This window comes from Fundulus heteroclitus, chromosome 7 (assembly GCF_011125445.2).
Source record: "Fundulus heteroclitus isolate FHET01 chromosome 7, MU-UCD_Fhet_4.1, whole genome shotgun sequence".
NCBI lineage: Eukaryota > Metazoa > Chordata > Actinopteri > Cyprinodontiformes > Fundulidae > Fundulus > Fundulus heteroclitus.
The window spans coordinates 23,747,233-23,775,025 of NC_046367.1; the positions used below are offsets into that span (position 1 = coordinate 23,747,233).

The window sequence follows — 27,793 nt, forward strand, 5'->3', positions numbered from 1 at the left end:
TTCAGAAAAAAAATAGAATCCCTTTTAATCAGAAATAGCATACAACTTTGACTACGGTTCCATATTTCTTTCATTGTAGACATTTTAAGTACAATATACAGAAAAAAATAAATACCTCTTCCTTGTAAATATGAATATACACATTTTTAAACAAAAGTGGAAGGCATGGTTGGTCACTCCAATGTCTCTGGGTCAATCTGGAGACACAGCCCGGGGCAAGAACCTGTCTTATGTTGCATTCCATTTGCCTCGGAATTCGAAAACATGAGCTTGGAATGGGGTAAACCCGAGTTAAAAAACATTCCAGTTAACATAGTCGGAATTCCAAAATAAAAACGTTATGGTTATAATTTCCATATGGCAACGGCCAGGAAAGCTGTTGTTTTGTTTGTAGTATCTCTTGTAAACTTCCATTCACAGCTGTACTTTCTACTTGCAACCACCACTTTTAATTTGTTCAGTTCAGAGTTGCAGCCGATACATGTAACATTGATTTTACAGTCTTACAAATGTGTCTTGTAGGATAAACATGTTTTATCACAGCTTTAACACCCCCTTACTCCCCATCAATGTATAATAAAAAAATTCCAGACATTTATTTGATTTGTGAAACTTGTGTTCAACAAATGACCAAAAAGTTCAAATGTCCAAAATGTTCCAAAAAGTCGCGAAATAGCCCTTTACCAACAGCAAAAACCTGGCTCCACAACACGGAAGCCAACTTCGGCGTTGGTATATGGCGGGCTATTTTGACTGAACGGACAGGCTGTGCTCCTCCTAGCCGGTGCGAAAACTTAAATGCGCGTCTCTGTACTGCTTACAGAGAGATTTGTCGTATAGTTCTCGCTTCAACGTGAGTCTGTCAAGAAAAAAAAAAAAAAAAAAAGACAACCCGGTTCCAGCCTGCAGAGAGCGAGCCTGCCCGGAAGCGTCACTCAATAATGGAGAAATCTTCCTCGGAAGATTCGCGTCGAAACGCCCACAGCCTCTCGCACGGCGGAAAGGTCGTCCTCTTTACCTGCAAACCCGACCCGGGCGCCGACGGGAGCGAAAGAAGCGGCCTGACATTCCGCACTTTCTACTTTGAACGTGAAGGCAACGCGTTCGTGAAGGCAACAGAGGGGGCGGCCGCCATCAGCAGGAAGCTGGCGGCCCGCGTGGACGTCGTAACGTGTGAAAGTGCGTTGGACGTCCAGAGGAGGCTCAAGACTCCGTTTGTTTTGGTGACAAAGAGGAGCGAGAAGGGGGGCAGCTTCCAGTACAGCCTGCTCACACTCGCCGGCTCACCAAACCGGCTGGAGCCCTGCATCGAGTTCAAGCTGCCCTATCAAATGAAGGGCAAGGTGCGCATCCTGCAGGGCCCCACGGTGCTGTGGTGCCATGGCAACAGCGCGTTTTACACGTCCCCCCTGGCAGCGGGCGTCAGGGAGGTACCCGTTCAAACCTCGCGCTGGCTTTTTGGAGAACTTCCCATCCATAAAGGGCAACTTTTTGCTCTTGGGCTTTCAGAGCCGCTGTTAACCAACCAACCCCAGTCGACGCTTGGCTATTTCCTCGAGTTGGGCCAAGTGTTTGACGGCTCTTTGATTTTACCCCGTCCCTATCTCTGCATCACGCAGTGCGTGCGCGTCCTCCGGGCTGACGGCGAGGGCGACGCGCTGAGGTGCGCGGTGGTTGCCGCCACCTCGCAAAAGCAGCTGGTGCTTTTTGAAAACGGGACAGTGAGGGACACGTGTGAGCTGCCCTTTGAGCAGGCCGACGACGTTCAGGTGGTTAACACCGGAAGAAGCGGGTGTCTGCTCCTTGTGCTCTTTAAACAGGGGCATGTGTGTGCTGTATGGAAGGAAACATTTCAGGTACGCATAAGCATGAAGGCTATACAGCGTTCCGTAAAAAGGATTCATACCCCTTCAGGCCTTTTTTCCCCATTCAGTCCAAAACCAACAAACTTGAAAATATTTTATCAGGGTTTTATGACACAAACTAGGGGGGGGGGATCGCTGTAAAGTGGAAAGAGAAGAATACATAGTTAACAAATCTGAAAGGTGTGGCCTGCATGTTGTGAATTCAGCCACACGTTCATCTTCAGATGTCGGTTATTCGTTTGATTCTAAATATGTGCAGCTGCAACGCAGTATGAATCGTGTACAAGCAGTTTTCCACTGTGCAAATGTGGATCCAGATCTAGAACAAGGGAATTGTTAAAAGAAAGTCTTAAAGTAACTTTACAGTACAGCCTGCTCACACTTGGCAGCTGCAAACCCAAGCCCTATAGAAAAAAAAAAAAATCTTGATATATTGTCCGTGAGCCAAAGAATGTGTCGTGGCATCATCATGCTTTGGGAATGCTCTTGGGAAGCTGGTCCGAATTGATTCTAGAAGAAAACTAGGGCTGCAAAAGAGGTTTGCCCAGAGTGCAGGCACTGGGGATCGAACCGGGTACTTGCATCCTTCTCTGAGCGCAAGCGCGCTGCTCTAACCAAGTTAAAAGTACGGCTCTAAATTTAACGGAGCATATGTGGCACAAATTGGAAATCGCTTTTCACGGATGCTGTTCGAATGACCATGAGTTATTTTCCATTGAACGATGGGCTAATGGGTGAATGACTGATTGTAGTGTAAAATACTATGCAAGTTCAAGCCATTTATCATTTAAATGCAATAAAAGTAAGTTCTATGAAGTGGTGACTGACTCAGTGGGTTGAGTACAAATCCACAAAACGCTTTTCAGATTTATATTTGTCAAAGACATGGAAAGCCATGTAAGGTTTTTCTTTCTCTTCACCATTCATTGGAGTGTGCGGCTGAAACATGACGAAATTTGAAAGCGCTCGAGGAGCGTGAACGCCTTTGCAAGACGCAGTGATGATATTCGGATGAGCTTTCAATCCAGTGTATGCGACAAATCTTTTCCAGATAGCCTGTTGCTGGTCAGAGGTCAGCTCCGCCCACGTGGGAGATTTCCTGGGATGTGGAACGGAGCAGGCGCTGCTGCTCTTCGGGGGTCCAGTGTTATCCAGGGAGCCGCTGGAAAAATTCCTCATCACTGACCTCTGTGGTATTTCTTACTCAGTAAGGCTTCCCCAGTCACTTTATGCTATATTAACAAAGATCACTGGTGCAGATAATTCTATATAGTCTAATCATTTTTTTTTAAGAGTGGTCAAGACTCTGAAGCGCCAAAGACGAGCCTACCCCCTCAAGAAAACTCACTCTTCACTCTTCAAGCTCTGGAATCCAGATTACAGGTGAGCCCCTGAAAAAACATTACAGACGAAGAAATACTAGAGTTTGGGTTGATAGTGTAACAGTCTACTTGCATTACTCTGATATCGTCTACATATTAGATGTATCTATTGCTGGCAAAAGTATTCATACCCGCTGAACTTTTCTACATTTTGCCATTAGGGTTTTATGCGATAGATCAACACAAAGTAGAGCTGAACATGCAAGTGAAAACAAGTATTTTTAAAAAAAATAAAAATATCTATCTATCTATCTATCTATCTATCTATCTATCTATCTATCTATCTATCTATCTATCTATCTATCTATCTATATATATATATATATATATATATATATATATATATAAATAAATAGACTGATTTTATTTAGGGGTGTCAGTGTAAAAGGGGGGCAAAAAATAGAAATACCATATTTCTTCTTCTTTTTTTGTTGGTCAAAAATGATGGAAATAGTGTCTTTTTCCTTCCACTTCTCAATGACTGTATTGACCACTTTGTGTTGGTTTGTCGCATAAAGTCCTTGTAGAATACAGTGAGGTTTGTTTTTGAAATGTATTTAAAAGCCGTTCCTATGCTCTGTGTGTTGAAAGGTAGAGTGTTATACGAGGACGAGGGCTTTTCTGTGACTTTACAACACATTGACATTGACCTCTGCTCATTCGTTCAGCGGTTCATTATGTATCCTGCCTGTAAAGATTCCTCTCAGTCAAATATTATTTTGAATTTAGAGTGGATTGAACGTCCTTCAAGAGCTTGAAAGAGAAGTGAGAGTGAAGGACAGAGTTCTGCAGCAATCAATCCAAGTCCTCGCTGAGATGCTGTCGGGGAGGGAGGCCGTCCTCAGCCAGCCCGAGCAGGTACTGTTCATGTAACCCTCAAAACCGTCTGGTTTGGGTGCATAAGCCTTCTGACCTAGTGGTTATTTAATTAACAGATAGTTGTGTGTTCATGCTGCTTTATGGACGCTTTCAAAGAGGAATATCGCACTCTGTAAAAATGCTTTTAAGAATGCCAGCCAAAAGGGGGCTTCTCCTAATACCATTTACTTTTCTCAGTATTGCACGTCTACATAAAGATGCACTTAAAATAGCCCCTGTGATTATCCACAAAATGTTAAAATAAACAGAACAAAAATCACCAACATCTATTTTACTGGCCCCTCTAGAAAATTCTATGAAATAAATGCTTAAATATTTGCCTAATTTGTTGTGTTGATTGGTGCATCAAGCAACCTTTCACTTGGAATCCGGGACTTCTTTTGTTCCTTAAGGTATGAATAAGATGCAAGACGCAGACCCGTATCTCTGAGGCACTCTTCAAAATGGGAATAACATGAGAACATGCCATTTAAGGAAAAAATTTGAGTCTTCTTTTTCATACAGGGCTCCTATGCAGACTGGATAGGTGTTGGATTTGATATATTTTTCCCGGACGTTTCTCCAAGTCACTTTTTGAATAACAGACCTTGCTCTACCGCTATTCAGGGGATTGCGTGAAAAAAAATCTCCAAAATCCAAAGTCTTATTTCCTTCTACTGAGGCCTTCCTCTTCTTCTCATAAACATGAACGCGGTTCGTTTCTTACGACTCTCAGCCATGTTCAAAGTCTACTGCAAGAGCAGCAGACCTACAATGGACAGCTAACCGCTAAGTTATCCCGCTAACCTAGCCTCTAAGCTAACCGGATACATAAACACTAGAAGTGCGCATGCGCAGCCAGCAAGCGGAAACGAGAAAGGTACGAGCGCGCACACTGTCGTTATGTGAGCGCGTTAGAATGATTGGCATGTGGGACAACCACTAGATAAGGCAAATCCCCCGGAACTTGAGGGACGGAGGGGAGTGAGTTTAAAATGTCTATGGGTGAGGGCAGGAACAAAACTCTGAAACTCCTGCCCTTCAGACCGAACGGCATGGATTAGTTATCGTTTTTACAGGCCTGCAGCTCCCACAGAGAATGTTTTTTTTTTTTAAACCTCCTTTTTGTGAATACACAATGTATGAACTACTTTCAGGATGGAAGGATGATTTTACCCAACATAACAAAAAGTGGTAATCTGAACTGGATTACCGAGTATAGCTTTAAGGGCTGGAAAAGTACAGAGCAAGTTTGATCTGAAACCTTAAGGTGTGACAAAAACCCCCAAAAACAAACAAAAAAAAAAACCTGAAGAAATTTGTAAGGGTGTAAAACACTTTTTCTTAGCAGCTATAGACACCACAGGCCCAAATAATTTGGGAACCGTTTCTTGTTTCCGTTTATCCTGCCTTTCTTTAAAAGCAAAATGTAACGAAAAACTCTCTACAGCTAATGTCGTTCTGTTTACACAGTCTTTGTATAACTCTTCTTTTTCTTTTGTAGTTTTGTATCTTGCTTCCTAATCTTTGGCCTTTAGTGTATATCAATTTATCTAAGTTTGTCATTTCGTTTGTCTTTGAGCAAGCTAAAGCTCATTGAAGCCCGGCTTTAGGATTAAACTCTGTCTCTTGTTGAAGGAGGGTGTTTATTTTGTGTGTTGTAGAGTTATAAGGACAGGGCCTTTAGCCAGGCAGGAGTGGTGAGAAAAATATCGTTTTAAATCCTGCTCATTGTTTTCGGACAGCTTCCCCTCCCTATGAGACAGGTATTTCTTCTTGGGGTGCGCTGCCTTGAACAGCTAGTTCTTGAGCAACCAGTCGATCAGCCCAACCCTCGGGTGGATTCATGTCATGTTCATATTACGAGCTGACGAAGATGGTCTTAACTTTGAGTTGTATTTCTTATTTGACCTTTTTGGCTTTTAAAGTATTTTTAGAGGTCACCAAATAGGAATGATTCATTCTTCATTTCCGATTGTTTTTACTCCTTTTTTAATGTATTTACCACCCCTGATGAATATTTGTTTGACACTGGGGAGACAGGTGGTTGAAAGGCAATTGAATCTTGTCTGAACAAGTAATTTGTGCTACTTGTCTGTCCTGTAAAAAAACGGTCTAACAGCAACAAGGACATTAATTTAAGCCTTGCAGGCAAACTCTATTGGTTCATTTACCAAGAATGTTAAAGTAAAATTAGGTCAACAAACCGAGTTAAAGGGATAGTTTGTATATTTTGGAGCCAGATTCTGGGGAGTCTTTACCCCGACTCTCCAGTTAGAACCGAACTCCAGACATTCAAAGGATCCTAAATAAGACCCCGCTGTAAAACAATGTTGTTAACCACCTATGTCTGTTAAGTTCAATCAACATGAAAGAAACCCTCATAAACTGTAAGCTAACTGAGTCATTTTCATAAATAACATTACATCATTCAACAAAAGTTAAGTTATATATCAGGCTGGACTTTTGGCTGCACGTCTTTTATTAGAAATAGTAAATGCTAAAGCAAAATTTAAATAAATTGTTTTTCTGGCACAGCCCAGGTTTTAGAGGATAGTTCAGACTTGTTTGATAGGGTATAATTTTGTTGACCTGGCGAGCCAGATGAATTTCGTTCCGCTTAGCTCTGCCTAGAGTGGAGCTAGGCAGAGCGAAATTCATTTGGCTAGGGTCAGGTTATAATTTTGTACCATTGTGGTTTTGAGCCGTGTTTGGGATCCGTTGGAGCATCCAGTCGTGTGCCAAATTTGAGCCGGTTAGCTTTTAATATGAGGTGAAGTTTAAAATTTTAAAGGCTGTCTTCCTTTATTGTAATAATTTCTAAAATGCACCAGTAACAAACAGCCTTTCAGCAAAAAAATTTAATAAAAACCCCAACATTCTTCTTGTCATTGTTGCTCGCGCTGGGCAACCAAAAATAATATCTAGATATTTTAGGCTGATCCTGATATAAGATATTGATCTCAATATGTTTTTCTTTTATAAAGTAATAATAAAAAGGCATCCCTGAACCTAACCCTCACAGGCAACATTTTTGTGGTGCTGTACTTAAATTTAAGAAACAGCTGAAAAATAACCTACTGGAATACATAAATGTATAATTCTATAGTTTGATCTTACATCTCTTATGGAAAAAATCTCGACATTGGTCAGCCCTAATTGTTGCCAACTTTCTCAGTCTCCTGTGACCATTTCATGTTCTGAAAACATTCACCTAATCCGTATGTGCAGTTCAAAATGTTATTTTTAGGTCGGTGGGGGGGCTTATTTCAGTATACCAGCAGTTTCTGGTTCAGGTTTTAACATTGGTTGGTTCCTGGGCGGTTGCTGCGTTAACTAACTCATTTCCTTTTTAGCTCAGGCTGGCAGATTGGGTCAGATGGTTGAAACTTGAGCACAGTTAATAATTCGGTCTGTGCCAGGAAACCAAGCCCGTTAAATTAAGTCTACCATTTCTGATGAGAAAGGTGGTTAAATAACCCGCCAGGACTCAGTCAGAAGCTTGTCGGTGCCGGCAAATAGCACGGGGGCTTGTATTCCACTTGCAAAAGAGACCTTCGTCCATTATTTGTGGGAGGGTGGGAATATTTTCAAGCCTTAAATTTATGATTTTCACTGCAAAAAGGGAACTAAAAGTAAGTCAAATTTACTAGAAATGAGTGGATTTGTCCTTGATTTGAGGTGGTAAATAAGACTGCCAATGGAATAAGATGTTTGCACTTAAAATAAGAACAACTCATCTCCATCATCTTATTTCTAGTGCAGTATATCTAATTATCTTATTTTAGGTATCAAAATACCCATTCCATTGGCAGATAATCTGCTCAAATCAAGACCAAATGCATTTATTTCAAGAAAATTGTACTTATTTTTAGATTCATTTTGCAGTGTTGACCATGTCTGAATTAGAGGAAATCCACAATAAATTCTTGGATCATTGTATCTTCCTTTAAAAAAAAGAAACAGTTTACACGAATCAAGAGCGCAAAATAAACATGGAACTGTACGTAACAAAAAGTATTCAAGTTATTTTTTTTTTTTTAGACACAATAAGTTTCAGTTAAGACCAAAGATTTTGTCATAACATTTGTTGATCTGATCGTGCTATTTTGAAAGTAGCATAAAGTTCCTAAAACCTTTTTCCCACATTATCTTCTTCCTGAAAAGGTTTAGCCGAAGGGCGAAAGCATCTGGGATTTGTTTATTGGCTGTCTTAACTGTCTGTATAAGGTGATTATTATTGCGCTGGCATACTTAAAGGGCGCTAATCATTGATTTAATATTTTCCAACATGCAGTCATCAACGTTAAACCTTACTAATACAGATAAAATCAAAAGCATTGCAGCGTAGCTTTGTTTCCACCAACAGTCTTGCAGCAGCAGCACTCTTTCATTTTGGACAGGGTTGAGAAAAGTCAACTGCGACTGTGCCTGAAAAGCAAACAGAGACGTTTGGGATCTAAACGGCCGCCGCTGCCGGCGGCGTCGCGCGTTTTGTCTCCGCCGATCACGGTCTCCGTGCTCTCTGTCTAGGAAGGCCTTGTTGCCCTGTGGGACAGCGACGAGGGCTCCGACGGCGAGACTCTGGATGACAAGATGCATGAAACGCCGGCGCCGTCTTCCAAACCTAAAGCTGACAAGCTGTGGCATCGCATCACTGGGGACCAGCTGGTTGTTGGACTGATACTATCTGCAGAAAGTGGCCTGTAAATACATACACATTTATCAGTTGCATTTTTTTTTTTTTTTTTTTTTTTGGACGATGCACACTGCCAGTATTTGGTCTGTAAGCTGAAGCGCAAACATCAACAAAGCACTACTGTCGGACCTTTTGTATTATCATCCTTGCAAAAAATGTTATAACCAAGTAATTGTCAATAATGTAAAAGATTGTCGAGCTAATTTCGTTTTAGGGTTAGCCCTAAACCTAACACTGAATTCAATCATTTTTTATATTCCACATTAATGTGATGCACCTGTAGTTTATAAAGTACAGTAGTTTACCCGGTCGGACTGCGGTTCCCAGCGTCACGTCAGACACACGCGGACAGGATGACCGCCGTCTTGTGTGGAGAACGAGAAACGCCGACTCCCTCATCCGCACGTTCCCACGTTACTTTGAGAACATATCAAAAAGAGTTTTGTTTTTATTGCCAGCCTTTACAGCTGATGTAACCTCACCAGCTTGTGTGTGTTTAATCAGCACACCAGCTGCCCCTACGTGTACACACACACACACACACACACACACACTGACCGCAGGTTCCTGTTTAATTTCCAGTTTGCTCACGCGCTATCTGTGTGATATCTGATTGTTCATGATGGTGTTATTTTTGTTCCAGACCAGCGAGCGGTGTGAGCTTATCCCTCCTGACAGAGCCGGGCCAGAGCTCGCCTGCGGTAATCCAGACCCGGAGCCAAGTGTTCTGGCTGCCTGCGCGCGGCCCCCCCACTCCCACCCTCCCCGCCTCGTCATCTGGCCGGCCGTTCTCGGAGCCCGCTGCCAAAAGAAGCAAGCGGCGCGTCGCCGGCGACGATCCCGAGGCGCGCAGGCTGGCCGTGACTGCGGCGACCGAGCTGGCGCCTCTGCTGACCTCTGGCTGTGTCAAGTGCCGCGCCATGCTTCATTACGTGGAGGAAGGAGAGTCTCTTGTCCCTGAGAGCCGCCCGGCAACAGCTGTACTGCACTGCGGGGATGTTTCAGTTAACGTTCATGATCTCTGCCAGAAGCCTCTACTGCAGAACCCTCAAATCAGATCAGGTGAAATCTGATAAGCTCACAACTCCAGCTTTTAATCATGAAACGTTTATCGCTTATCGTTTTCTTTCTTTTTATTTTTTTTCAGATGAGATTAGAGAAGACCTGCTGAGCCTGTTGACCGTTCTGGATCACTGGCTCTTTCGCATTGACTCTCCAGATTATAGTTTGGGTGACGTAGATGGCTGGATCAAGAGGAGAGAGGGTTTTAAAAAGATAGAAGTGAGCCCTGAGCATCTACTTTTGGATTCCCCTGGATGTTCTGGTCCAATGCTGCTGCGCTGGCATCAGATAAACCCTTTCCAAGGAAATTTATCCATCCACTCCAGGTAAATCATTGGCTGAATCCGAGAAAGCCTAATTGATGCCTGCAGACCCACCTGTACACAATGTCTTGCAAAGTATTCTTGCCCCTTGAACCTTTTCACCTTTTGTCAACCCCAAACTTTTTAAAGTATTTTATAATTTTTTTTATGGTTATAAACTTACCTAAAGCAAATAAATGGGAAGTTTACACAATGAAACTCTGAAAGGTGTAAGTATCTGACCTCAGGATTTTGCAGAACAACCTTTCGCAACAATTACAGCTGAAGAACTTTTTGGTCTATCTGTACCAGCTTTGCAACTCTACAGATTTACTTTGCAAGATAGCTAGAGATCAATCAGGTTGGGGGGGGGGGCTTGTTGGATTTAGATCTGGACTTTGACTGGGCCATTCTAACACATGCATATGCTTTGATCTAAACCATTGTAGCATTGTCCTGCTGGAAGGAGAACCTTTGCCCCCGGTCTCAAGTCTTCAGCAGGTTTTCTCCCTGGATTGCGCTACATTTAGCTCCAAGCACGCCGCCATCACCTCTGACGAGCCGCCCTGATCCCGGTGAAGAGCGACATCCGCACAAAATGATGCTGTCGCTTCGTTTCACGGTCGGAATGGTGCGATCAGTGTGACGTGCACTGTTCGTTCATTTGGCCACGCACAGCTTTTTGTATGGAAAAAGTTCCCGTTTTGATCCGTGTTCCTGACTTGGCCTTAATTCACAATAACTTTCCCTTTGCCACGCTTCATTAAGTGCGCAATAGTTTTCCTGTTGACTGATCTTCCAACCCGAGCTGTGAATTTTTGCTGCTCCCCCAGAGTTACCATGGACCAATGTTCTCGTTGCCATTAGTTCGAGCGGATGGACGTAGCCACTTAGGTTTGCAGTGGCGCCACACTCGTCCCATTTTAACATGTTCAAAGCTTGGGATATTGCTCAATAGCACAAAACCCCTTTAAACGTCTCCACAACTCCTTCCTTGACCCATCCGGCGTGTTCCCTAATCTTCATGACGGCCTTTGTTTTCCACCGTTCTCTACCAAACCTCTGAGGCCTTCGCGTAGCGGTTAATTCGTACAGAGATTAAATTACACGCAGTTGGACTCTACGGGTTAGGTGCATTTTTAGACATCACTTGTTGGTTTTTATTGAGGAGCATCAGATTGCCAGGTGCCTATACTTTTGCCTGCCACCCGTATCAGATTTTTTTATTACAAATAAATAGAAAATGTATCATAATTTTTAGCTCATAACTGTGAGGAATTTTGTGTTGGTCTGTCACATAAAATCCACTGAAGCCTGGAGATGTACCTTGAATAAGCTGAAGGTGAAAGAATGCAAGACATTGAATGTCAATTCCTTAGATGGTGGTTAGTCTTCGCTGGATAATCTGTCCATAAATGGAGCTGGTTTATGTTCTTTTGTTCCTGGTAATGTTTAATGAGAACGTAAAATAATATTTGCACCGCGGGAGAATTAGTTCAATCCATTTTAATATGATTGCCCTTTTGTGTCCAATAAACAGGATCTGGTTTTATCTTTCCTGATTTACCGTGTTCCACATATTCACTGGTTTGCACGTTTCTAAAATAGCAAATGCTGCTAATATGATCTAAAGCCTTGTAATATCCAGAATATAGATTTCTCCTTAAGCCGTCAACTGCAGTATCGCTGCTCAGAATATTAAATTATGCCGTTTTAGTTAATGCATACAGAAAGGTGGTCCTGCAAAGTAGTTCTGCTGAATTTCCATAAACACAGTCCAAGTTGACAAGCCTTTGAAGTTGGCTAAGGCGTGCGTCTGTGTGATGTTCTCCCGAATATCAAAGAGATTTTGGTGCTCTGGCAAAGCAGAGCTCTTAACATTACAAATCCTGTTAATAAAACTGAAAAGGTATGTCTCTGTGAATCAGATGGCATACGACAAAAATGATTAAAAGGCTCCAAGGAACCTTTTTTTATTATTATTTCTTGCAGTGTTTAATGTGTTTTTAACATGCAGAATCTGATTCTACTCTTCCTTTGCAGCCAATTACAAATGCTCCAGTTCTTGGACTCCATGCTGACATACCTCCCTGATTCTTGCTCCATCCAGCCTGTCAAGTGCACAACACGTCAGAGCACAGCTGAAGACTTTGCTTCTGCTCTGGAAAAAGAGGTGCTGTCACTCAGAGAGGGCTTATCCTCACTTCTGTGTGGCAAAGAGGAAGAAGAGAGCAATAAGGGGCGCACTGGACACGAGGAGATTCAAGGGCCTGGTTCTGCAGAGGAGCTCATTAGGTGTAGGAGGGAGGCGTGGCAGCAGAACGTGGAGAAGAGCAGGGTGAGGCTGAGCCCCCTGGTGGATGCCGGGAGGTATCGCGAGATGATCAAAAGCATTTCAAAAGTCAAGATGGACGCAGATTTGGCAGCTCTTCAACAGGCACAGATGACGGGTCAACTGAGATGTTGGGAAGATGGTTTCTGTTGAAAGTACTTGTTACCTGTTTCTCTACTACAAAACACTGGCACTGATAAACACAGATTTAATAAAAAATTGGTAAAATATTTTTTTTGTGTTAAGACTAGTCATTATAAGCAGGCAACTGTGAATCTGAAAATATTAATTTCAGTTACGCAAGAGGTAGAATAAACCTTTTCCAGAGAGCAGATTTCTCCCGACACCATAAGGCAACCAGACCCACCATGCTGTATGCCTAATTAATCAGGACAGGACATGTAAAAAAAACAACAACAAAAAAAAAACATCAACAAACAAAGACTGTTGAGAGTTGAGTCTACTCAGCCTCTTTCGGTTTTTATCTGTCCATTTCCCTTTGGCCGAACATTCAGACGATTTTTTTTTGTTGTTGGATCTCTTGGGATTCACAGCCCTAATCGGATGCTGTTGTGATTCGGCTCCCTCCTCATTCACTTCCTGTCCCTTTAGACCCTCTGCGTTAAAAAGGCACCCTTTAATATCTGTGGCTGCTGCTTGTGCTACGTGCTGATCCGCAGGGAATAAAGACTAAAGTTAAGGACAGGAGGTTGTGGCAGGGCAAATCTTTATACATTTCCTGACTGTACTTGACCAAAAGCTTTTAGTGGTGCTTTCCCCCCATGGTCATAGTGTTTCACTCTTCACTGATTCAATAAAAAAAGCTGTTTCTCTTTTGATGCTGTGCAGACGATCTTCACTGCAGTGATCTTCAACTCGGTACACAAATCGGATACATATGGTCAGCGGCAGCTTCACCAGTTTATAGGGTTTTCCAGGTCTGGATAAGTAAAGAGAAATAGAAAATCAAATAAGGACAAATGAGTTTCCAGACTCTCTTCTTGTAACATATAGGATAATGTATGTCTTTTTGTAACATAACGTGCTTTGATTTACCACATTACCACTTCAAAAGTTGTCCAACTCATTGATCAACTGACTCAACAGACAGAAAACCCAAAGGTAAGGCAAATGTATTTGCATAGCCCATTTCAATACAAAGACAATGCAGTGCTTCACATGATTAAAATTTAGTAGAATAAAACGGAATAAAAGCAAGTTGGAATAAAATGTAGAAACAACATAAAACAGCAAATACTAAAAACAGTTGGACTACAAACTTGAACTAATTATGTTTCAGTAAAACAGTTTAACTAGAACAGTCAAAGGCAATCCTAAACAAATGTGTTTTTAATCTTTATTTAAAGGAACTCAGGCTTTCAGCACTTTTATAGTTTTCTGGAAGTTTGTTCCAGATAAGTGGAGCTTAAGAACTAAATGCTGCTTCTCCGTGTTTGGTTCTGGTTCTAGGTATGCAGAGAAGGCTGGAGCCAGAAGACCTCAGTGGTCTGGAGGGTTGATACACTGATAACAAGTCTGTGATGTATTTAGGTGCTAAGCCATTCAGGGATTTATAGACTAACAGAAGTATTTTAAAGTCTATTCTCTGAGATACAGGAAGCCAGTGTAAGGACTTTAGAACTGTGGTGATGTCCTCTACTTTCTTAGTCTTAGTGAGTACGCGGGCAGCAGCGTTCTGGATCAGCTGCAGCTGTCTGATCCACTTTTTTAACAGACCTGTGAAAACACCGTTGCAGTAATCAATTCGACTAAAAATAAATGCATGGATTAGTTTTCCAGATCCTGCTGAGACATTAGTCCTTTAATCCTAGAAATGTTCCTCAGGTGATAGAAAGCTGTCCTTGTAATTGTCTTTAGATGCTTTTGGAGGTTCAGGTCTGAGTCCATCACTACACCCAGATTTTGGGCCTGATCAGTGGTTTCCAGCTGAAGAGACTGTGGCTGTGTGCTAACTTTTGTTCTCTCCTCTACTGGTCCAAAAATTATTATTTCAGTTTTGTTTTATTCAATTGAAGACAATTTTGGCACATCCATGCATTGATTTCTTCTAGGCATTTACTAAGCACTGTAGAGCTGATTGATGTAGAGCTGTGTGTCGTCTGCATAGTTATGGTAACTGTTGTTTTATTATCTGAGCCAGAGGGAGCATGTAGATATTGAATAGGAGGGGACCCAGGATGGACCCTTGGGAAACCCCACATGTAATTTTTGTCGCTTCTGATGTAAAGTTACTTACCGACACAAAAAAGTCCCATTCCTGTAAGTAGAATTCAAACCAGTCGAGTGCTATACCAGAAAGGCCGACCCAGTTTTCCAGGCGTTCTAACAGAATGGAGTGATCAACAGTATCAAATGCTGCACTGAGGATCTATTAATACCAGCACTGTGGTTCTTTCACAGTCTGCATTTATATGGATGTCATTAAACACCTTGACGAGGGCGGTCTCTGTACTGTGGTGAGCACGGAAACCTGACTGAAAAATATGAATTGCAGGAAGGTAACATCTGGGCTTTGTGGAGAAAAAGGGGAGGTAGTCGCCTTCTCGACCGACGTCCGCGGGGAAAGAGGTTTTAGGTTCTCTGTGGGAGTTAAAGGGGAGTCCTGTTTTTGTTCTGTTGAGATCTGGGATGAATCCTCCTGTAATTTTGATGTAGTCTCTTTCTGTGTAATCTTTCTGGCTATCTTTATCTTGGGTTGTTTGCGATGTACTGGGCTTATCATTTGTTGTCATTTGATCTTTGTTTTGGGACAAAGCTGATTGGGCATGGTTCACAGAATAGAAAATCACGCATTTGGCACCTGACCTATTTAGAGAGAAACCATGTCTGTCCGTCCGTTGTCTTCCGCTTATCCGGGGTCGGGTCGCGGGGGTAGCAGCTTCAGTAGGGAGGCCCAGACGTCCCTCTCCCCAGCCACTTGGGCCAGCTCCTCAGGAGGAATCCCAAGGCGTTCCCAGGCCAGCCGGGAGACATAGTCCCTCCAGCGTGTCCTGGGTCTTCCCCTGGGTCTCCTCCCGGTGGGACGTGCCCGGAACACCTCTCCAGGGAGGCGTCCAGGAGGCATCCTGACCAGATGCCCGAGCCACCTCAACTGGCTCCTCTCGACGTGGAGGAGCAGCGGCTCTACTCTGAGTCCTCCCCGGATGACTGAGCTCCTCACCCTATCTCTAAGGGAGAGCCCAGACACACTACGGAGAAAACTCATTTCAGCCGCTTGTATCCGGGATCTCGTTCTTTCGGTCACGACCCAAAGCTCGTGACCATAGATGAGGGTAGGAACGTAGATCGACCGGTAAATCGAGAGCTTCGCCTTTTGGCTCAGCTCTCTCTTCACCACAACGGATCGGTACAGCGCCCGCTTCACAGCAGACGCTGCACCAATCCGCCTGTCGATCTCCCGCTCCATCTTCCCCTCATTCGTGAACAAGACCCCAAGATACTTGAACTCCTCCACTAGGGGCAGGACATCCTCCCCAACCCGGAGAAGGCACTCTACCCTTTTCCGGTTCAAGACCATGGTCTCGGATTTGGAGGCACTGATCTTCATCCCGGCCGCTTCGCACTCGGCTGCGAACCGCTCCAGTGAGAGCTGTAGATCACGTCCTGATGAAGCCAATAGGACCACGTCATCCGCGAATAGCAGAGACGCAATCCTAAGGCCACCAAAGCGGATCCCCTCAACACCTTGGCTGCGCCTAGAAATTCTGTCCATAAAAGTTATGAACAGAATCGGTGACAAAGGGCAGCCTTGGCGGAGTCCAACTCTCACCGGAAACGAGTCCGACTTACTGCCGGCAATGCGGACCAGACTCTGACACCGGTCGTACAGAGACCTGACAGCCCTTATTAAAGGGTCCGGTACTCCATACTCCCGGAGTACCCCCCACAGGATCCCCCGGGGGACACGGTCGAATGCCTTCTCCAGATCCACAAAGCACATGTAGACTGGTTGGGCAAACTCCCATGCCCCCTCAAGAATCCTGCTGAGGGTGTAGAGCTGGTCCAGTGTTCCACGGCCAGGACGAAAACCACACTGCTCTTCCTGAATCCGAGATTCGACTGTCCGACGGACCCTCCTTTCCAGAACCCCTGAATAGACCTTACCAGGGAGGCTTAAGAGTGTGATTCCTCTGTAGTTGGAACACACCCTCCGGTCCCCCTTTTTAAATAGGGGGACCACCACCCCAGTCTGCCAATCCAGGGGAACTGCCCCCGATGTCCACGCAATGTTGCAGAGCCGCGTTAACCAACACAGCCCCACAACATCCAGAGCCTTAAGGTACTCAGGGCGAATCTCATCCACCCCCGGAGCCTTGCCACCGAGGAGCTTTTTAACAACCTCGGCAACCTCAGCACCAGAGATGGGAGAACCCGACCCAGAGTCCTCAGGCTCTGCTTCCTCAATGGAAGACGTGTTGGTGGGATTAAGGAGGTCTTCGAAGTATTCCGCCCACCGACGCACGACGTCCCGAGTCGAGGTCAGCAGCACACCACCCCCACTGTAAACAGTGTTGGTACTGCACTGCTTCCCCCTCCTGAGACGCCGGATGGTGGACCAGAATCGCTTCGAAGCCGTACGGAAGTCTTTCTCCATGGCCTCTCCGAACTCTTCCCACGCCCGAGTTTTTGCCTCGGCGACCAGCCGAGCCGCCTGCCGCTTCGACTGCCGGTACACATCAGCTGCTTCCGGAGTCCCACAGGCCAAAAAAGCCCGGTAGGACTCCTTCTTCAGCTTGACGGCTTCCCTCACCGCTGGTGTCCACCAGCGGGTTCGAGGGTTGCCGCCACGACATGCACCGACAACCTTGCGGCCACAGCTCCGACTAGCCGCCTCAGCAATAGAGGCGTGGAACATGGTCCATTCAGACTCAATGTCCCCCGCCTCCCTCGGGACGTGTTTAAAGTTCTCCCGGAGGTGGGAGTTAAAGCTCCGCCTCACAGGGGACTCCGCCAGACGTTCCCAGCAAACCCTCACAGTACGTTTGGGCCTGCCCGGTCGGACCGGCTTCCTCCCCCGCCATCGGAGCCAACTCACCACCAGGTAGTGGTCGGTGGAGAGCTCCGCCCCTCTCTTCACCCGAGTGTCCAAGACATGCGGCCGCAGGTCAGATGAAACGACAACAAAGTCGATCATTGAACTGCGACCTAGGGTGTCCTGGTGCCAAGAGCACATATGGACACCCTTATGCTTGAACATGGTGTTTGTGATGGACAATCCATGACGAGCACAGAAGTCCAACAACAAAACACCACTCGGGTTCAGATCAGGTGGGCCATTCCTCCCAACCACGCCCCTCCAGGTCCCACTGTCATTGCCCACGTGAGCGTTGAAGTCCCCCAGCAAAACGAGGGAGTCCCCAGGAGGGGCACTCTCCAGTACCCCTTCCAAGGACTCCAAAAAGGGTGGGTAATCTGAACTGCTGTTTGGCGCATAAGCGCAAACAACAGTCAGAACCCGTCCCCCCACACGGATGCGGAGGGAGGCCACCCTCTCGTTCACCGGGGAAAACCCCAACGTGCAGGCACCGAGATGGGGGGCAACAAGTATGCCAACCCCAGCTCGGCGCCTCTCACCATGGGCAACTCCAGAGTGGAAGAATGTCCAGCCCCTCTCAAGGAGACTGGTTCCGGAGCCAGAGCGGTGCGTCGAGGTGAGTCCGACTATCTCTAGTCGGAACCTCTCAACCTCGCGCACAAGCTCAGGCTCCTTCCCCACCAGAGAGGTGACATTCCACGTCCCAAGAGCCAGCTTCTGCAGCCGAGGATCGGAACGCCAAGGTCCCCGCCCTCCACTGCTACCCGTTACACATTGCACCCGACCCCTTTGGCCCCTCCGACAGGTGGTGAGCCCATCGGAAGGGGGACCCATGTCGCCTCTTCGGGCTGAGCCCGGCCGGGCTCCATGGGCAAAAGCCCGGCCACCAGACGCTCGCCAACGTGCCCCACCTCCAGGCCTGGCTCCAGAGTGGGGCCCCGGTGACCCGCGTCCGGGCGAGGGAACACGAGGTCCAACAATTGTACTCATCATAAGGGGAGTTTTGGGCTGCGCTTTGTCTGGTCCCTCACCTAGGACCTGTCTGCCTTGGGTGACCCTGCTAGGGGCTTAAAGCCCCTGACAGCATAGCTCCTAGGATCACTGGGACACTCAAACCCCTCCACCACGGTAAGGTGGCAGCCCAGGGAGGGAACCATGTCTGTTGAACAGATATCTCCTCTCCCAAAATATGTCAAAGTTGTCCATTAAGGTTACAGCTGTTTGTTTGCCTGTTTTTTTCCCAGACATTTCTTTAGCATCAGAACTCTTGAAAAAATTTCATCTCCACAATTAATGGGTACGAGAGAGCCGCTGAGAAATACCTTGACATTAAGGCCATCAACTAAATTTAGCAGACGAATGTAATCCTCTTTCAATACTTCTGATTTTCTTATCTGGGGTGCGTCGCCCTAGGCTTCAGCTTGTACTATGAGTTTTTCCAGGTTCTGGCATTCTTTCATGATCCTTGGAAGGATATCTGATATGTTAGACACCAGGCCATAGTTCAAATAGTTACAAATCAACACATCTGTTCTGTTCTTGTTACAGAGGTGTTTAATCTCACTTACAGATCCATTGCATAATATCAGGGTTCTTGGCCCTGTGGCTTGTTTTTTCTCTGGTAGCTTAGAGCGAAGATTGTTGACATACCTTTAATTGTTGTCATGATCTTCATGCATGTCATGTTGGAGCTGAGCAAATTTGTTTTGTAGTGGAATTCCAACATTTCCAGCAGGTTTATTCCTATAATTTGTTGTGAGTACAACCCGTTGTTGTTGTTTCATTTTTCTTGGGACACTTCTCTATAATATCAGCCAGTTTTCTGTGTCTAGGTGTGGGGATCCTTGATCATTTGGCCTTGCGTCCTGAGTGGTCCAGGGAGAGCTGCTGGTGGGTTTATTCTAATTTTCTTCTGGTACCTGTTTGTTCTCTGAGTTTCTGGGCTGGTGGTCACAGTTCGGCATCACAAGCAGGGTTGTTTCATTTCCATACGTGGTGTTTCCATTCACTCCGAGTCAAGCAGCTATTTTTTGTAGAAGCGTGTCAACGGGCTCTGTGGTGAAGGTGAGCATCTTTTGCTGATTAGCTGAAATCATGTTGAAGTCTTTCTATGACAGCGTTTTTCCTGAGAAGTATTCTGGGGTGTAAAGAGGCATCTTGTGTGGATTAGCTGAAAACTAAAATAGTCCACACGGGAAGCAAAAAAAAAAAAAAAAAAAAAAAAAAAAAACTAAATCCAACTTTCTGTAGTTTTAGCTAAGAGATAAAAAGTGAAAGGCAGGAAAATCCAAGCAAGCAGGGAGCAGAGGAGAAAGCATTCAAGTGGGCGGAGAGGCAGAGGTAGATCATTTCACATTCATTTAAAATTTAAAAAGGCACATTTCTTTGCTTTTCAGGCTGTCTGTTTTATACTGAACTCAACTCATGCTTCCTAAATATGCCAAAGTTTAGCTACCAAACACAGCACATACTTTTTTTCAAACAGAGTAAAGGTGTCAAAGGTCACAAGCATTGCTCTAAAGAAACCTCTGTACTTACAATCCAAATTTTATGAGTTTATGGATTTCATATGACCTGATTTAGAGGATATTCTTGGACCAAATCCTGAAAGAGGGGAAATGTTTTTAAATAACTCTTTAGCGCTCTACTGAAATATACGTCCGCTTGAGTATTTTGTTGTTCCCCGATTCCTGGAAAACACAGAAATTTAGTTTTGCACTGAAATGTTCAGAATAATGTAGAAAAAAATGATTCTGGAAAAGTGTAGAAGTCTAAGCTAAAAATGTGGCAAAAACATCTTTTTTTTAGTTTAAGAGAAGAAAATAAACTGTAGCTTTAAAGTGTCTGCTCCTCTTTAAGTAACTCTCTGTGGCACATATTTTATAAAAAAAAAAAAAAAAAAATCCCCTTAATGTGTAGCTCTGTGATGCTAATGCTGCTGAGGCAATGTGATGTCGCTAAGCTCCGGTTTGCAGCATTAAGAGGCCACTCTGCCTTCTGAACCACACACGGATACTCTCCTCCGCTCTTTTCTATCCCACATAAAACACTCCCAGCTCTTTTTGGTGTGATACAGTCACCTCTGTCACTTCAAACAATGAAGCAAACTGTTGAAATGGTGGCAGTAAACAAAACTAGGATGTGGCCAGGGGGAAAACGGAGCTCACGAGGAGGAGAAAATTCATCTGTGTTGGTGTTCCCTTAATGCCCTGACTGCCATCCAAATAAAATATTTGGTTTTCTGATTATTATCTGTTAACTTTTATTCGCTCTGAACGGCGAGAGGACGCTGCAGGGTCTTCACCTGCTGAAACCACTTGTCTTTTTCAGACTTTTTGATTAAAAAAAAAGAAAAAAAAAAGTGTGACTAGAGTTGTTATAAGCAGTCAGTATCTTACCTGTAAAACAGAGATTAGTTGTGACCGAGGCCTTTAGCTAGTCAGAGTTGAGCATAGTTTTGCCATGTTCCACAGCAGTTTATGTTAACTATATTTTTTAGATATGTTTGTATCTTAAAGCCTAACTTTTGCATTAAAAGGTTGAGTATAATTTCTTCTTAGTAAAATACAAACATTTTCCTGTCAACTCTGACCAGTTCCCCTATCTCTGCTGAAGAAAAGCATCCCAACAGAATGATGCAGCCACCACTGCATTCAACAGTGGGGGATGACGGTGTTTTTAAGGTGATGTGCATAAAAGTGCTGAAAAGTTCAATTTACGTAGGTCTCATCTGACCTAAGCAGCTTCTTGCATATGTTTGCTGGGTCTCCTACGTTGCTTGTCACTAACTGCAAACAGAAGTTTTTGTGGCTGTCTTTCAGCAATGGATTTCTTGTAGATGCTCCTCTGCAAAGATCGTATTTGTGGAGAGCTTAACTAATAGCTCTCCTGCAGAGAAATTGTCCCGAAGTGAGCTGTGAATTTCTACACATCCTTCTGAGTTACCATGGGCCTCTTGGTTGCAGCTTAGGGTTTCGTAAAATCCTGCTTATCTCTTTAAAAGGCTGTTGGACACAGCGGGAAATAAAAAAAAAAAGGAACCAGCCTGTCTGATCTCATTTAATAAACATTCCTTCATTTATTGGGGCTCTAACGTGGAAAGCTTCTTCAAAAGCATTTGCTTACTTTTTCTTTAATGTAATACAAATACAATTTCCATTCTGTTTTCCCTTTTTTGTAATTTTGATCAAGACGTGGTTAAGTCTTACCAAGCTGGATTCCTGGTTGCCATGACAAAGCTTACCTCCATCATTTTATTGTTTCTGTCAGGAAATAGGTCTAAAAATAATCTTTTTAATTTAGAATGATGATGCTCAAGTTGTTTCACTGAATTAATAAAACCAATGTAATAAAAAATATACATTTTGACCAAATTTTTTAAAAAGCTTTGTAGCAGGGTGGCAAAAGACATAGCATCCCAATCTGTTTGCAGTAGCATCACAACCATGGCAACACATTTTTCTGCTTTACAACTTTTCTGAATAGATTTCAACCCAGTTACTTACAGTAATTTCAAAGGCAACATCACCCCAGCCCCCCCAAAATAAAATAAAATACAAAACATAAAACCTAACCCTTGCTACATAGCTTATGGAGCTAAAAGAAACGGGGGACGGAAAATAAAACTGTTTTTTGACATCAGCATAAAACAGCAATTGACACATTGTGCCTTAAAGACGATATCATCATGTATTTATCTCACTTTTTCACTTCAGCTACAATTTCAAACCTGAAAATTGTCTACACAAAGACATTCAAAATTGGTTGCTTTGTTTATTTATTTATGTATTTGCCTCAGAAACCAATATCACATCTTATCTAACACAAATCCATTTTTATAAAAACACGTTTTGCACATGCACCAGAACTGTGTCAGGACATTGAGAAGAACTGAAAAGAGCATCTGGGTCACATAAATTAAAACATTATGCTCTGAAACCTGCAGTTTCTTTGTTCTTCACCTGCCGCCTGGTATCGACCAAGATCACATGGTTTCCACTCTTGTTGACCCGGGATCTCACTGTGTCAGCCAAACAGAAATGGAAGTCATTGATTACACCTCCAACACATCGCTGATGCTCAGCACGACTGTGTATACGATTCTGGGAGCAGAGGGCCCCCTTGGGACAGAAATGTGATCCATGATAGGAACATGTTAATGCTTCTATGTTTGCAGTATTTCACCCAAATGCGATTAGGATGAAAATATAAACATAAGCAATTTTTTTGTTAGTCACTTTTTGGTAAAAATTAAACTGGGATCATGACAGAGAACAAACAGCACGAGACAGTAAAGAGTAATAGCAGCAAACGATGAATAATGCTACTTTAATACTATGTCAGGCAGCCAATTTCTGTGAGAACGTAATAGCTTGTTTTACTAAAGAGCTGCTGACGTCAGTATCATGAGCCTTTTTAAGGTACACTAGCCTTTTTAGCTTTTTATGTGCTTTGACTAATGAAATCAGAAGCTGCCACTCTTAGACTTTATAAAGCAAGCAAAATGAAGGGAATCTTAACCAAGTGACAAAAATCAGTGGCAATTTAATGTACACTCTTCCATTTTGTTCACCAAATACTGTTCTCCTTCCTCCAGTTTTGTAGTTGAAGGAGTGTAATTGAATTAATCATAATATAATCAATCAAGGTGATGCAGTAGAGTTAGAATTTGATTTAGTTCAATATTTATATTCAAGCGTCAGAGCTACTACTAGTGAAGCCTTGCACAAAGTGCTCTTAACAACATTAATTTCCAGCATTTCTCTCCCACCGGTCCTATCAGCAAATGTGCAGCTGCCATGGCAACCTTCATTTCTAGCATCCCCACGACCTAAAAATGCACTCTAATAAAGCTCATGAATGAGGGAAAAGTAGGACTCACATTAAACGGTGTAACGATGGTACAAGTCTTTTTTTTTTCTTTCTTTTTTTTTTCTTCGCGAGTTGTTTAACGGAACCGCGCGGAGCCTGTGAAATGAAGCCTTTCCTTTCAGGAGGGCCGGTTAACTGGCTGCACAGAAAGGCTCCAATTAGAGACACGACATTTTCAAGCGGCATGCTCACAATGAGTGATTCGTTTTTAATTATTGTGTCTTCAGCATTAAAATAGCAGCTAGAAAAGCTAAAGAAAAGCATCCCTGCAGCATAATGCTGCCAGTATCTCATCTCGCTGTGAGAATGATGTGTTCAGGATATGTTTGGTGTTTATTGTCCTGCTGCATGGGGAACATTTGCTCCTTCCGTCTTACCTTCAACCAAGAATGCAAAAAGGGAATTAAAAGTAAAATCTTTTTGAAATGAATATATTTGTCTTTGATTTGAGCAGGAAAATAAGATCATATTCTAATGGAATTAGTATTTTGACCCCTAAAATACGATAGATATACTGCACTTGAAATAAAATAATGGAAATGAGTTGTTCTGATTTTGAGCGCAAAATTCTTATTCCATTGGTAGACCGTTTAAACTTGCCTGCTCAAATCGAGAACAAATACACTCATTTCAAGACAGAAATTACTTACTTTTTGTTCCCTTTTTGCAGGTCCGCTGTCCAAGCTGAGAAAAGGATTCGCCACCGCACATAGAAACTCCTTTTCATTTTTGAGGGGAAATGAACAGAGACATTTTTTTTTGCTGTGTCCCCTGCTTAAAACTTCTCCACAACTTTCTTCCTTGTTTGTTTGATGTATTCCTTGGTCATCATAAAGTTCACTAATGTCCTCTTAAAACAATCTGAGGCCTTCACAGACCAACTACATTTGTCCTGAGCTTAAGTTTCCCACAGGCCGACGTAAGTTTCTACTGAAAGTACTTAGTTCCTCCAGCATTTAGAGAGTGGTATTAGAATAAATGGGGACTGAGTACTAATGCACATTTTGTTTTTTAGATTTCTATTCTTTAAAAAGATGGAGAATCATGTATCCTGTTCCTTTCACTTCACAAATATGCACTGTTACTTCATTTTGGCCTCCATACTGCATCTGCGCCACCAGAAATGCTAAAAAAAAGGTATTTGTCTTCCATCAGTAAGCTTCCGGTTCTTCTTAACCACAGATAGTCCCCAGAGCTCTTTGGATGCAAATATTATTCGCGAACAGAGGACAGGAACTTCAATCGCAGCCACAGGGTTGTGGTGTCTATAGAAAAGCTGAAGGAGGTAATTTATGTATTTAGGTCTGTACAAAATTATTCCAGATAACCGAAGTGTGGTCATCATGATACAGCTGCTTGTGTATCGCTGTAGTATTTGAGGAAAAAAAAAGGCAGGAAAGCTGCTCCTCCTCAGATAACAGTGAAGGTCAGTGCATGAAGTGATCAGGACGTTAGAAATAATTGCTCATTGACAGCTACGTCGAGCAGGAAATTACCGGGATTTGCTGTGCATCCACCTCTAATTACAAAGGTGAGCGCACCTTTGAGTGTTAAGCTGAGTAGAATCACCATCACCTGTCTACGAGGGGGGGGCATGGTAAGAGGAATCCTCCTTTAGCCTGTTACTCATTACCCATTACTGGGACAGTAATGGGTAACCTGGACCGTGGCTTGTGGAGTGAAAAGAACTGGTGCGTGATGTTCTGATGCTTCCCCAAAGCTCAGCCCGACTGAATACTTTAATAGACATTTGATTGAGCAGTCGGAGAATGCTTTCATTCTCATACAGTGCCCTCCTACAGTATTCATACGCCTTGAACCTTTCCACATTTAGTCACATTGCAACCATCCGCCTCAACGTACTGTCAACATACTCTACAGGCGCTCCAGCTTCCTTCCGCGGTCCAAAAACATGGCTGTTTGGTCAATTGAGTCTCCATCTGTGAGTGATTTAATGTCAATACTGTTCACAAAGGGAAAATCTGTCAAAGGGATTTGAAACAAAGCCATAAGAAAACCTGTTCGCAGTTGCCATCAGCAATGTCAAGAGCTATAATATGTGGTAGAAAACAAGCAAAAACAATTGCTACACGTGGCTAAAAACCTACAGTGCACTTAACATACAACAGTAGCTGCACCATGCTAGTGGCATGCTTCTCTTTGGCAGCAAAAGACTTGAGACTGGGCTGGAGGTTCTTCCTTCCTTCCAGCAGAACGAGTAAACATACAGACAGAGCTACGGTTGAATGATTTAGATCAAAGCATATCCCTGTGCTAAAATCCTCACTTACATTGAATTTAGATTCTGCAAAAAGACTCGCTTGCTGTTTGCAGATGCTCTCCATCCAGTGTGAATGAACCTTAGCTACCCTTGCAGCAACTTCTCCCAAGTAATGAGCCGAAAACAAATGCACACCAGACCTTTTCACACTTTTTATTAGTAAAAATTTACAAACAGAAATATATAAATATATATATAAAAACACAAGATCTCAATAGGAAAATCATGCTGCGATGTGGATCAGTATGATGGGTAATGTGTTCGGAACAAAAGGATGCCACTAAATAAAACTTACCAACCCACAGAGGCTTTGTAAATTCTTCAGACCCTTTCACTTCTTTCACGTAACCTCAGACTGAACCTGCTGTTATCTTTGAAAAGAACAGGGAGCCTCTGACAAACCTGCCAATTCTAGGTTGCGGGGCCCTCAGAACGCCCTGCATGAAGTCTCTTTCTGATGGTTTAGTCAGAGACATTCACACCAGTGGCCCGCTGCAGGTCACTTTGCAGGGCTCTGGCAGAACTCATCCTGTTCCTCCTTGCACAGAGCAGCAGATACCGGTCCTGCTGATGGGTTAAAGAGAGTAACCGCCTGTCTCCATGACTGTCCTCCTTGCTCTTGAGACTGTGCTGGGGGGAGACACAGCATACCCTCTGGCAATGGCACATATTGATGTCTGTCTCTCCAGTAGTGATACTGACCCTAGTCAATTGCAAAATGACTAAAAATGTCTGTGGCATCCACCTGCAAAACCTGCAACTTCACTAACCAGATCAATATTACAGAAATGTAACTGACTTGATATTATATTCTGATTAAAAAGTCTTCCTTTCATTTTTTTGGAGCAGTTTATGTATGTATATAACAAGACATGATCCATCTTTACTCTGTTGTCCATAATTCACCCCGTCTGGGATACTTAGCCACAGTGTTTCCCATTCCTTCCGTTCAAGCAACGGGTAATATGAATCACGGAGGGGATTTCTTCTACATTTTTTCCTCATCTCGATTTTCCAGTCAGCCTGCAGTCAAACACAAAGTGACAGAATCTTTGAACTACAGTGTGAAGTCCATTATCGTCACACATTCTTTGGATACCCACTGTCAGATCATATCTTCGTCACCCCGGGCCACCCAGTGATCCATGGCTCATGCCATCACCTTGACTTATTGGCTCGGAGAGGAGAAGAGAGAGCCTTCTCCTACCTAACCCCTTGACCAAATATTAATAATGATAAAAAAATAATACTTTACCTCCAAAGAATAAATCAGAATTTTTAAAGCAACAATATGCAACTTGTGACCACTGGGGGTGCCTAGACCTTAAAGTTGCAGGTTTAACACCCCTGTAGACCTCTAGCATGTGGTAGCTCTCTTGTTTAAGGGGTGGTCACATGACTTTTTGAGTGACGGATCCGCGTCTCTCAAGTTGCATAGCCGTTTTTGAGAAGGACAGCCCGCACAGACCATCAATACACGCTGTGTGTTGTATATTGACATGGAAAATTGAATAATATATCTCAAATAGGCTAATATGCGGGTCAAAAGTTACGTAATGGGGCTTTAAAGTGAGATCAGTATCTTAGTGAGTTAATATCTTACATGCAGTACAGCATTTTTATTTGGCCCCGGAGGCTGGAGATAACAAAACATGTCTAATGTCTAAAACAATCAAAGTTCTGCCGACTTACAGAGATAGGAGGCGATCTTCCTGATCATTAGCGATGCGGCCTGATTTATCTCCCCAATTTGACTTTGTAAAGTGCCTTAAGATGACGTATTGTGAATTGGCCCCATATAGGACATCAGAGTCTAATTTTCTCACTCTACTGATTTCTACTGTTCTCCAGTTTTGCATTGTATTACATTGAAATGACTGTCGTCATTTCAGCTTTTAACTTTTTGCTCTCTCTCTTTTTCTTCATAGTAGGTACACCTGGTCTGATATTCTGTTAACTGTGACATCATCCAGAGAAGACGGCTCACCCGCTACTACCATCTAATGTAGAACAGATTACTAGATCAACGTGTGCTTCTGTGCTTTTTTGTTTCTCTTGTGTCTCTGTTCTGTCTTCTGTAACCCC

General features: G+C 43.5%; 1 protein-coding gene across 1 annotated transcript; it reads left to right on the forward strand.

The window, feature by feature from the left end:
* Nucleotides 1-708: 708 nt before the first annotated feature.
* Nucleotides 709-12,730, forward strand: fancb (FA complementation group B). The gene is made up of 8 exons (XM_012873246.3): nt 709-1,856; nt 2,917-3,072; nt 3,159-3,248; nt 3,977-4,105; nt 8,639-8,811; nt 9,448-9,866; nt 9,952-10,192; nt 12,212-12,730. Exons 1-8 carry the CDS (start codon nt 942-944, stop codon nt 12,651-12,653), a joined length of 2,565 nt encoding a protein of 854 aa, XP_012728700.2. The 5' UTR covers nt 709-941; the 3' UTR covers nt 12,654-12,730.
* The last annotated feature ends 15,063 nt before the right edge of the window (nt 12,731-27,793 follow it).